Source organism: Engystomops pustulosus, chromosome 4 (genome assembly GCF_040894005.1).
Source record: "Engystomops pustulosus chromosome 4, aEngPut4.maternal, whole genome shotgun sequence".
NCBI lineage: Eukaryota > Metazoa > Chordata > Amphibia > Anura > Leptodactylidae > Engystomops > Engystomops pustulosus.
In genome coordinates this window covers 176,792,750-176,806,217 of record NC_092414.1, presented here as the reverse complement: position 1 = coordinate 176,806,217, position 13,468 = coordinate 176,792,750, and the positions used below count along the sequence as shown (strand labels likewise).

The following is a 13,468-nucleotide window of genomic DNA, read 5'->3' as shown; positions in this document are numbered from 1 at the left end:
TTGTGCGTTAAAATTCCAGTAGATCAGCAGTTTCTGAAATACTCAGACCAGCCCTTCTGGCACCAACAACCATGCCACGTTCAAAGGCACTCAAATCACCTTTCTTCCCCATACTGATGCTCGGTTTGAACTGCAGGAGATTGTCTTGACCATGTCTACATGCCTAAATGCACTGAGTTGCCACCATGTGATTGGCTGATTAGAAATTAAGTGTTAACGAGCAGTTGGACAGGTGTACCTAATAAAGTGGCCGGTGAGTGTATACGGTGTGTACTGTTTATCTAGTGTCTAGTTAAGGCAATTAAATATAAAATCTAACCTGTGTTTCTCTTTTATCTCAATCCATGAATCCCAATGTCCGTGTCTAACGTGTATATAATGTTACCGGGTTGGTTCCTCACCCTATATAATCCCGTTATGGACCAAGCTTATATTAAAGCAGAACTGGTGGCAGCTTGATTGGATTGATAAGGTTCTTTTTCACTGAGGCTAGTGAAAGCGGTCTTATAGCCATTCAGGGTTGTGATTTATTGTATCGCCATATCAGGAAGTTGTGTAGACAACTTTAAAACACTTCCTGTGCCTCTCAGAACCCATGCGTTCTGGGAGTGTCTATAAAAGGATAATTAATTGACCTTGCATATCATATTATATAAGGCTGGACGCAAGTCCACCAAGTCCAGCCTTTCAGAATTAAATAAATGTTTTATCCCCATAACCTGTGAGATTTTTGCTCTCGAGAAAGACATCCAGATCTCTCTTTGGAGAGATCCTTGTACTGCCCGTTCAGGTATTTGTACATTGTAATTAGGTCTCCTCTCAGCTGTCTTTTTCTAAACCGAATAATCCCAAATTTTGTAATCTTTTTTTGGATTCTAGTCCCCCCCATTCCCCTAATAATCTTGGTTGCTCCCCTCTGCACCCGTTCTAGTTCTACTATGTCCTTTTTATACTCTGATGCCCAAAACTGTCCACAATATTCCATGTGTGGTCTGACCAGTGATTTGTATAAGGGCAAAACTATGTCTGTCAGGCTTCGAGGTTGTGGATCCTCTGGACCACTGCGGATGATAACACAAGCCACAACCTGGGACCAGAGTCTAAGTGGTACCCGGTTTTCACCGGAGCCCGACGCAAAGCAGGATGGTCTTGCTGCGGCGTGGTACCAACAGGTCGTTCCACAGGCGTGACTTGTCCGCAATGGCAGCCAAGGTCGAGGTACAGAAACGGCAGGCAATCTCGTAGACGGGGACAGGCAGGAGGTCAGGACGGGCAGCACAGGATCGGAGTCGGAGACGTAGCAACAGGTCAAGGCAGGCGGCAAAGGAGCGAAGTCAAAAGCAGAACCAGGGTCACAACGGGAATACACAGAAACAGCACACGGCATAAACAAAGCTTTCTCCAGGGCTCTAGGCACAAAGATCCGGCAGGGATCACAGGAAGAGGCAGGGTTAAATAGATTTACCTGAAATGGCCAGCGCCAATTAGTGGTGCGCTGGCCCTTTTAATCTGCGCGCACGGCCGAAGATGGTGGAGCAACAGCGACCGGGACTGAAGAAGCCAGGGCAAGGGCCGGGACCCGTAAGTCACGCTTGCGGCACGCTGGCGAGGGGCGAGAGGCACGGGTGAACCCACGATATGGGTCGCGGGACCATCCGTGACAATGTGCTTATCATGAGAATCTATTCCTCTCTTGATACATCCCATAACTTTATTTGCTTTAGCAGCAGCCGCCTGGCTCTGGTCACTAAAATTAAGTTTACCATTTACCAATACCCCGAAGTCATTTTCAGCTTCCGTTTTACCAAGTAATTGACTGTTTAGAACATAATTATACTTTTTGTTTCCATGGCCCAAGTGCATAACTTAACATTTATCTACATTAAACCCCATCAACCATTTCTCTGCCCACTCCTCAAGCTTCCACAAATCCCTCTGTAATGCTAAACTATTGACCTCAGTATTAATTACTTACACAGCTTAGTATCATCTGCAAATATTAAAACATGACTGTGTTAACTCATTACAAGGACATTAATAAAAATATTAAAAAGAAGTGGCCCCAATATTGAGCCCTGTGACACTTCACTGGTAAGCCCAACCCACTCTGAGAATGTGCCATTAACGACGACGCTCTGTTTTCTATCACTAAGCCGATTATTTACCCAAAGGGGTCCGAAATGTCACGGTTTCCTTCACACGAGGAATGAGCTAGATAGAATTCATCTGTCTGATTTCTTAAATTTAGAGGTAATGGGAGTTGAGAGATCTGTAGCAAGAGTGATTGGCCAACAGCTAAGAAATATCTATGGAAACCATAAAGTCTCCCAGCTATCTGTCCAGCAGTGAATTAGATGAAAGCTATCTTTTCCACATGGATGAAGGGAATGGAGAGCACAACCACCAGACATCTCATCTCTCCAAGTGGAGTCCTGACTTCACCCAGTCGATGATAGAGAGTTGAGAGGCCCCATACACAGTACATGGTCGGCCGATTTGCCTAGTTTTTACGTTACATGTATTGGGAGAGGTCTTAACTAGAGATGAGTGGACCTGAACTTTAGGTTCGGTGTCCTCTGTTTCGCCGCTCTGTGTAATGGTGACAGGTTGCGCACAATTTTACTGTGATTGTCTAGGTATGTCCACCCAGTGTCCACCTAGCCAAACACAGCCATTACTAGTTACTATGGGCGTAAAGCTGCCTGATTGGCTGCTTTGTAACCCATCAATCAACATGTCCGGGTTTACGCGGAGCTGTCCAACAGAGGACACCGAAGCTTGAGTTCAGGTCCGCTCATCTCTAGTTTTAACCCTTGTGTAACATAAGAAGACATTTTCTTATAAAACTACTTTATAAATGGAAATACCCAACACTTCCACAGTCTTTATTTTATACAGACGTCCACTTTTTCACTTAATACATCTCAACGTCAATAAATCTTGATGCTACATTATGAGTCAGGATAGAAACCAGATAGGCGCTGAATCTCTACTGAGCGGATGGGAAAAAAGAGACGAGCGGAGAAGCCGGACATCATTGTCTCCTAGCAACTGCATGAGAGGGTTTAAAAATAGTCAAACTGTATATGAATAAGGTAAAGTGTCTGGAACAAGCATTAATATTTCATTGTGGTCTTATTATAATTACTATTATTATTATTATGTGCTGCTGGAAACATGTCTAGAGTTTTACAGAAAAACCCGAAGAATCTTACTATTCATCTTCTGGAAAATCAGACACATATTATTTATCGACCTCCTTCCTGACAAAGACACAGCTGCAGGTGTTCAGCGGAATAACATCATTCTGCGCTGCGGCTAATGGAATATTGACTGCATAAAGAAGCCTGGAAATGGACGGACACCCAGAGATTTTTTAATTGATAGAGGGAAGATATAGCAGTGACATATTCAGCAGCGCTGTAGCACTTGTCACTGGTTGTCAATTGTCTTCACACAAACTCTCCCTGTTACACTCATAGATATACACTCATAGATATACACTTATGCACTCATAGATATACACCTATAGATATACACTCATACACTCATAGATATACACTTATAGATATACACTTATACACTCATAGATATACACCTATAGATATACATGTATACACTCATAGATATACACCTATAGATATACACTCATACACTCATAGATATACACTTATAGATATACACTTATACACTCATAGATATACACCTATAGATATACACGTATGCACTCATAGATATACGCCTATAGATATACACCTATAGATATACACTTATACACTCATAGATATACACCTATAGATATACACTTATACACTCATAGATATACACCTACAGATATACACGTATACACTCATAGATATACACCTATAGATATACACTTATACACTCATAGATATACACCTACAGATATACACGTATACACTCATAGATATACACCTATAGATATACACTTATGCACTCATAGATATACACCTATAGATATACACTTATACATTTATAGATATACACCTATAGATATACACTTATACACTCATAGATATACACCTATAGATATACACTTATACACTCATAGATATACACCTACAGATATACACGTATACACTCATAGATATACACCTATAGATATACACTTATGCACGCATAGATATACACCTATAGATATACACTTATACATTCATAGATATAAACTCATAGATATACACCTATGGATATACAATTATACACTCATAGATATAGATTTATAGATATACACTTATACACTCCTAGACATAAACCTATAGATATACACTTATGCACTCATAGATATACACCTATAGATATACACTTATGCACTCATAGATATACACCTATAGATATACACTTATACATTTATAGATATACACCTATAGATATACACTTATACACTCATAGATGTACACCTATAGATATACACTTATACACTCATAGATATACACCTATAGATATACACTTATACACTCATAGATATACACCTACAGATATACACGTATACACTCATAGATATACACCTATAGATATACACTTATGCACTCATAGATATACACCTATAGATATACACTTATACATTCATAGATATAAACTCATAGATATACACCTATGGATATACAATTATACACTCATAGATATAGATTTATAGATATACACTTATACACTCCTAGACATAAACCTATAGATATACACTTATGCACTCATAGATATACACCTATAGAAATACACTTATACACTCATAGATATACACCTATAGATATACATGTATGCACTCATAGATATACGCCTATAGATATACACGTATACACTCATAGATATACACCTATAGATATACACTTATACACTCATAGATATACACCTACAGATATACACGTATACACTCATAGATATACACCTATAGATATACACTTATGCACTCATAGATATACACCTATAGATATACACTTATACATTCCTAGATATAAACTCATAGATATACACCTATGGATATACAATTATACACTCATAGATATAGATTTATAGATATACACTTATACACTCCTAGACATAAACCTATAGATATACACTTATACACTCATAGATATACACTTATAGATATACACTTATACACTCATAGATATACACTTATAGATATACACTTATACACTCATAGATATACACCTATAGATATACACTTATACACTCATTGCGGTACCTGGAAAAGTATCATGATACTCAATACTGATACAATACTTTTCACAAAAAGAAAAAGCAACAATGTCGCATGTTCCTGGTGCTTGTTACTTGTTGTATGGGCGCACAGCGGATGGAGAAGGGAAGGCGGGCCATGCAGTAGCCACTTTTGTCCTATAAAATATATGTAGGGTTTGATAATTTTCACTTTTTTGTTGAGTATAAGCCGACCCTCAGATTGTGAGGGAAGGGACCCAAAGAAAGAACTTTACTCTGTATTTCTTTTGCGGTGGAGCTCCTGGGAAGGTTAACCCCTCCCTGCTCAGCTCCTCTGGCGAAAGCTTCTCCAGCACTGAGCAATCACTAGTTCTAGTGGCTGGAGGCTGCGCTGCAGTCTGGTGGGTGAGGCGTCTGGGTCAGGAACTTTGCCGACACTTCCTTACTAACCACCTGTGTGGTACTGTATGGCACAGTGTGTGCTACAGTGTGATCACAGCATTTTGGATGTTCCATTGAACACTTGTGATCGGAGTTCACTGTAACCACTGGTGTTTTACTAGGGAACTGCTGACTGATGCCGGTTCAGATCTGGTGAAGAGCATCAGCTCTTGAGCTCTATCCTGGTAAATGGTTTTGCCTTTTTGAACATCGAAAAGGTATCAATATCAATGCATTGTACGACCCTAATCAGGAGACATTGGCTTGATAGTGGGAGTGGACTTCTCCGGGAAAATAAATCCAAATGTGGGAAAACATACGAGCTGCTGTATGTACATTAAAAAACTTGTTGAGTAGCTCTTGGTTAGAGTTTAAAGGAAATCTACCATCAAAATCTATCATAATAAACCAGGGACACTTGCTCCAGGCACTGTGACTGTGGTAATCTTCTTATATTTGTTATCTATGACCTCCATTCTAGTTATAAAAATGTTTGGTATCCTCACGTTCCAAAATTCCTGATCTATCCATATATAACAATAATTATCCCATATGGTGAAAGCCCTAACAGAATTTTTTTTTAAAAAAATGTTTGATTCACCGCTTTTCTGCCTTATCGACACACATAAAAATTTATAAAAAGGTCATACAGTTCCCAAAATATTCCAACAATCTTAGTAAATGGGGCACATTTACTAGGTATGTGGGGAAACTGCACATGAAGTGCTCTGCCTGTGTATAATGCTCGGTGCGCCAGATTCATTAAGAATGTGCACCAGAAATCGTAAATCTGGCACTGGCCTGACAGAGTTCCCCAACTTTTTTGTGGTGCACCTTTAACATAAGGCGTGTGACAGACTTTGCATGTTAAATATGCCGCATGGTTCTAGCAGTTTACACTAGAAAGAACGTGCAAAGTCCGTCAGAAAACTGGCGCAAAGCCCTTAGTAAATGTGCCCCATTGAAGGACATATGTATCTCAAGATAAAATAGGGGAAAGACACAGAATACAAATAAAAAATGGCAGAGGGTAAAACGAGAGAGACATCAGACATATTAAAGAGAAAAGAAGATGAGGGGGGAAGGAATGAAGAAGGGGCAGGAAGGTTGTGACCCTAATAGTATATCTCAACAAATCCATCTTAGGCTTGGGTGTCATTTAATCTGCACAGATAAAGCTGTGAAATAGAAGCAATAAAAATAAGTGCCAAAAATTAAAATGAGCATTTTCCAAACTCTCGAGAGTGGTCACGTACAGAGGTCGCATCACTGTGGGAATGACAGGTGAATGCAGGGAAGATGGAGCTGGCAGCTATGGGGATGATGAGGTGGCATGATCGCTACTTGTAGGACACTGAAGGACTACTTTCAACTATTTTTAGTTTGTTCAGCATCCTGTCAGTACAGATGAGACAAACCTCATTTTGATCAATAGACATCTGTTTTGAGATTTGGAAAGTATTGCAGTGCTGTGATCTATTGGTGAATAAATAGCCTATTTTTGAGTAGAAGCCATCAAGGTTCATTGGACCATTGAACATTGAACTGAATTTGGCCGATGGATAATTTGGCACAATAGACTTTAGGCCAATGTACTGTTCTGGTAACATGTAGTGACTAGGTGCTACCACATGGTGAGGGATGGGTTAAGTCAGATTTCTTTTTCATACAAATGAGCCAGATTCATGGATTCTCTAAAGGGTTTATTAGATTTTAATACATTTTAAAAAATGAGAAACCTTCTGTACGAAAAGAATTAATTTTGTCAGATTCTGGTGTCAATAACTTTTTCATACTTAGGTGTATGGAGCTGTGTCAATTTTTGCGGTAAAAGCTTATGTTTTCATTTCTACCACTTTGAGGACTGTACAACCTTTTGATCACTTTTCATTCAAATGTTTATGTGTTGTAAATTTTTTTTCCATTATGGGGTTTACTTCTGGGAGTAATCATTTCTATATACCGTATTGATAGATTGAAACTTTTGAGACCTAACATTTTACCTAACATGTTTATGATTGTTTATTTATTTTTATTTGCGACCAAGTGAAGGGGGGAGGGTGATTTGAACTTTTTTTTTATGTTATTTACCTTTAAACTTTTTTTTACTTTTTAGGCCTTTTAGGGTACTTGAACTCTAAGGGGTCTGATCATTTATACAATATACTGCATACCGTATTTTTCGGACAATAAGGCGCACAAAAAATCCTTTAATTTTCTCAGAAATCAAAGGTGCGCCTTATAGCCCAATGCGCCTTATTTAGGAATCATACTTACAGACAACAGCTGACTGGAACTGTGCACAGGTCTGCCACCTGCTGGCCATTCATCCTTATAATCAGGTGCGCCTTATAATCCGCTGCGCCTTATATATGAACCTAGACGTTTTAGCAGGCATTTATTGATGGTGCGCCTTATAATCCGGTGCGCCTTATAGTTCGAAAAATACGGTACTCATCTAAGTGTGCATTAGATGAGTATTATACTGTGTGGGATCAGTAGAGTTTGGGGGCAAAGGGTGTGATATAAGGCATAAAAATGTCCATCTTCTGTCCCTCTTCCACCCTCACAGAATTTGGGAGGTATTAAGTAAACTCTAATTTCTCATTTGTGAAACAGCCCATAACAATGAAACTTAGGGTTGTCTTCTACTGGATCACACTGGCTCAATATTACATAAACCTGGACACGCTTGGTGATCTTCTAGTATTCAGGTGACAGTGTGGCCTTTTGTTACCTGCTCCCTGCGATTAGGGATTTTTCATTATTATTATTTTACATTGTACGTGATCCTTTTTTTGAAGTTACATGTCTGTTCTCAGTGAACTCTTTTATTATCTGCAGAGACTGAAACACAAATAGTCCTGCAAATAGCATTTTTCATGTAATTCACCAATGTTAGTTTCACAGCTTTCTAAAAGTAAAAAAAGGATCAGAAAGCAAAAAGTATGAAAAAAATCCAAAATTTCAAGGAATATTCCAGATTTCAAATAAATGAAACCATAGGGTAGGTGATCAATTTCCAGTCAGGGAGGGTTGGACACCCATGTTTATCAGTTCCCTGTAGTGGTCGGGTTCTCTCTGATGAATGCTGTTTCTGCTTCTCAGCCCAGTAACATCATGTCCATTGGTCATGTGGACAGTGTGCAGCTCAGTCCCATTACAATGAACTCCAAACGATGGTGCGCTTGGTAGGAAGGGAAGAACCACTAGCGCTCCTATGAGTGTTGTGATCTCTTCCCTCAACTGCTCCATTCCGTAAAGTTACATAAAGAAGAGGACGTACCCACAGCGTTGGGGGAGGCCGGCATGACACGGCCCAGGGGGAAGGAGCCGTTGCTATGGGGAGGGGTTATTTGTGGCGCGAGTAGTCAGGGGGAGTTAACAAAGGGATAAAGAAGGCTGAGGGGATCAGCCATTTTAGGTTAAGAAGAGAAGGAGTCCCGCCCGCCCGCCCTAGAGGAAGCATGAGCAGGGGGGGAAGGGGGTTATGGGGCTCGCAATCGTCATGGCAGCTTAGGGCAGGGGGAAGGAAAAAGTCCTTGGAGTTGGTGGAGCTACAAGGGGGAGCGGGGGAGAACAGGGCGGATAGTTCTCCCCTGAATGGTGGGCCATGCCTAGGGGTATGGCAGTATGGACTCCTGCTGGGTGGTGTCCCGGGGAGTGGAAAATTGGGAAAGCCATCTGCGAGATATGGTGCCCTTGAACCAGAGGTGGCGGTTGGGGGTAATAACGAAAAGAGCAGAATGGCGTTTGTAATTTGGAGCTCCAAGGACCTTTCTCCTTATTAGGATCAGGATTATGAGGGGGGGGGGAGAAATGTTTATTGATGTTGCAATATTTGTTGTATGTTATAATAAATTGGCTGCTGTGGCCAGATTATTCCAAAGAGGCGGTGTCCGAGTGTTTCTTTAGGTACAAGTCGGAATTTGGTTGCAGTAGAAGAAGAAAGGACGGCGACCAGGACTCCCCAGTGCCGTGTCAAGTACATGCAACGTGCAGTATACAAATAATAACCTGTGCCATGGAATGGAAATTTTGAGTTTTGTTGGGTACATAGGCAAATACAGCGTCATAGTAAACGATAAAACAAAGGCGAAAAGAAAGACAAGAAAACAAGGGGAGTGGAGGGTTCCACAGGAGGGGGGAGAAGTGTATAAAAATGTGGTGTAATATTGGTATTGCTCTAGTAATTATAGAGATCAGTTGTAATTAAAGGGGGGAAGGTCCCCATCACCACAAAAGGACTGTTATGTGGATAATTTTAGAGCTCTCTCTTAACTTTCACTATTTAAAGGGAACGTATCAACAGATTTTATCTCAGTAAACTTCTTGTCCACTCAGGAAGGGAATGTATAAAATGAAAAAATGTAATTTCTAGAATTCCCTCTTTTATGTGAAATTTCATCCATTTACCTATAAAAAAAAGTCGGGCAAATATGACTTTTTTCCTCCCATTTTCACATGAGATGGTTTAAGTTTATTGGTTGTAGGGGTTGTGTCACATCAGAAGTCTCTATCTTATGTTCTAGTGCAGTGATTGCAAACCTTTTAGAGGCCGAGTGCCCAAACTACAACAAAGACCCGCTTATTTCAAGGACCCAGGGGACTAGTCTCCATATTGTACTCCCACCTTATTACTGACAAAGTGTCGGCAAACCCCTCTCCTGCTCTAGAAAAATGGAAAGTGCTTATACCCAATTTGACGGAGGAGACATATGCGGAAGCCTTAGAGTCAGCTAGGTTAGTGTCCCCGGCAGCTAATAACAAATTAATACAGGTCTTTTTTCTTCACCAATGCTATCTGACCCCCGCTAGACTGTATTGAATGGGTAGGAAGCAGAACCCTGGTTGTTTGCGATGTTCGGCGGGCTATGCAGACTTCTGGCATGTGGTGTGGATGTGTCCGACCATTCACGCATATTGGCAAGAGGTGGCTTCATTGCTAACTAATGTACTTAACGTTCCGGTACAACCTACACCAGAGCTTTGTTTACTGGGAGTGATTGATGAAGAAGTATGGCAACATCATAAGCGCATATTCCTTAGAGAGGTACTATTTTTGGCTAGGAAGGTCATAGCTGTAAAATGGATGGCGACGCAACCACCGACTCTATCAGCGTGGAGGAAATTGGTGAACTCGGTCCTTCCTTTTCATGACTTAATATATAGAGGAAGGGGTTGCCCGGACAAGTTCAACAAGGTATGGGGGCAATGGTGTGATTCTTTGGCTACACTTTACTCTGTAAATGCATACACGTCACAATTAAGAGCACTTCAGGCTGATTAACACTGAAGATAATATAACAAGATGGATGGCGTAGTTAAATACTGGGAGTAGGATTTTCCTTGGAAACCTTAAACTGATACCCCCTACTCAAAGGAAAATATGGACGTGGTCTAGCAGCAGCACTGTAAAGTTTGTTTTGAATGTTTGTGTTTTTAATGCTATTCTTTTTGATTTGTTATTTTGTGTACACATGACATATGACGATATAACAGTGTGTATTGTGGTACATCTCTTTATTGTGATTGTTGTACAGTTTCAATAAAACGAGTTTAAAAAAAAAAAAAAAGACGCACTTATTTATCGCAAAGTGCCAACACAGAAATGTAATTTGTGATTTATACTCCTTTCTCTGTCACAGTTTTCATTGATACCAGCCCCTGAGGACACCAATAAAGCATAAAAGAATGCACAGCAAGTCCTGGGCTGTCTGGGACTGCAGGAAGATGCCTGGAGTCATCTCTGGTGATGGCCTGGGTGCCCACAGAAAGGTCTCTGAGTGCCACCTCTGGCACCAGTGCCATAGGTTAGCCACCTCTGTTCTATAGCATCAACAAACATGCTGGTGTCACATTAAAGATAATAATCTCATCTTTCAGATCACATGAGGCATATGGTTCTGTGAGCTACAGAAATGTACATACAGGCAGTTAAAAAATAGGTGTGATCTGGCTCTTTATCTGCAGCTCGCATTTCCAACTATGTATATAGTTGCCTGTAAGATCCTTATTTTTTATATGACGCAAAAAGCATGTTATAGGTAATAATGAATAGAAGCTAGGGGCTTCTGAACTGACTAAACCTACAATCACTAAACTTGACTCATCTCATTTGAAAATATGATGAGAAGAGTCATATTTGCCTGACTTTGGGGAAGATTTTTTTCTGTAGGTTAACACATAAAAGAGGGGATTCTAGAAAGGACATTTCATACTCTACATGAGGGCGGGTAGTGGTTTAGAGGGGTGAAACCCAGTGACCCTTTAAGTGTATCTGACCAATCATCTCAATCTCTGTCTTGGTGTTTTGTTGTAGGAGAAAGCACCTGGCTAGACCTTGGCTGCCGTCCTGGCCCCACAGATACAACTCTCCTACCAAGTCAAGAAGCCATCTTGCATTGTGACCTGGAAGACACAGAGGTGTCCGGTAATGTCACCTGGTGGAAAGATGGAGAGCCACTAACCACAGAAAACTTCAGTGTGCTGCTTGACGGGTCTCTTATAATATCGCAAAGAGAAGGAGTAAGCATCGAGGGAAGCTACTTCTGCACCATCAGGAATTCCTTTGGAGTCTTGCAGGGGAGAACGGGCACAGTCAGGTTGGCAGGTGGGTAGCATATTTTTGGAAATGCTGGGTAATGCACACTATGTAGTGTACTGTTGACTACCTCCCATGCCATGACACATCCATGTAATTGCAATGTCCTGTATGTATCTACGTTTAGGGCTGCCTCCTTTTCACCTGCACCCTGAACCTCAGGTTGTATCAGAGAATGCTCTGGCAAGATTTGAGTGCGGCATCAATGGATCTCCAATACCACAGATCACATGGCAAAAAGACCAGGTTCCTGTACCTTCTAGTAACAGGTAAGTCCTTATAAAAGTTGTTTGCATAGAATTAGAAAAGCAAAGTTCCTTTCTTCAATATCTAGTGCTCCGTCCCCAACAGGTTGCGTGTCGTATTGCAGACTCCCACTTACTTTTATTGAGCCGAGCTGCAATACCCCACATACCCCATGGATAGGTGTGATGCTCTTTTTTGGAAAACAACATCCATGTCTCTCTAATCCTGTACCCATCTGTTAGAAATTTAAGAAGACAAAATGTACTAATAATATTGCCAAAAGTATACTTATACTCATTAAAGAAAGATTGATTGGTAGCCAGGGCCCCAAGTGATCTTAAAGGCGTTGTCCCATAAAATCTTGGGAATGCCCCTTTAACCTGATCCAGTGTTTCTCCTTTTTAAGTCCTAAAACAAAAATATATGTAGCTATGTAATAGCGCATAAACTCATACGTATTTCATTTCATGGTTGGGGAGGGGGTGGATTGATGGATAACTGGAGGACACAATCCCAGAAGACCTTAGGTTACAGTTAAGCTGCACATTTCCTTTTCCTCCAGGAGGGAATCAATTTACGGATAGAAGATTGTGTTTTACATTCTTCTTGGCACAATGTGTTGTTTCAGGGGACGGCCAAATGCATTTAGAATGGATGCCATCTTTTATTACAGTAACTGTGGTACATATTGTAACTGGAGGGATGGCACAACACCTCACCCAATGTCTGGGGTGTAACTTGAAGGTTTGCAGAGGTTGGAATAGCATCAAGGTCCACAAGCCTTAAGGGGCGCATAGCGTGTCCCTTCCCTATACAAAAAGACCAGCACTACAAACAATACATTATAGGTGGTGGTCTAGTGGGGGTCATCATCTCTGTGGATTGCATTATAGTGCAGTATAGTGGACATGTTTTAGCTAATGGCACAATGAGTAGGGGCTCTATCGGGTATTACTAGGTGGATGACTTACCACAGTGCTGGTAGACTCTATTTTTGGGAAC

The 13,468-nt window shown here is 40.8% G+C and overlaps 1 protein-coding gene across 2 annotated transcripts in view; it reads left to right on the top strand.

Moving 5' to 3' along the window:
* LOC140127692 (immunoglobulin superfamily DCC subclass member 4-like) overlaps positions 1-13,468 on the top strand; it is an 80,696-nt gene that overhangs the window by 30,623 nt on the left and 36,605 nt on the right. For both annotated transcript variants that reach the window (XM_072148667.1, XM_072148666.1), the window contains exons 2-3: positions 11,939-12,229; positions 12,348-12,489. In XM_072148667.1, coding sequence (XP_072004768.1) covers positions 11,939-12,229; positions 12,348-12,489 — 433 coding nt within the window. The remainder of the gene's footprint in view (positions 1-11,938; positions 12,230-12,347; positions 12,490-13,468) is intronic.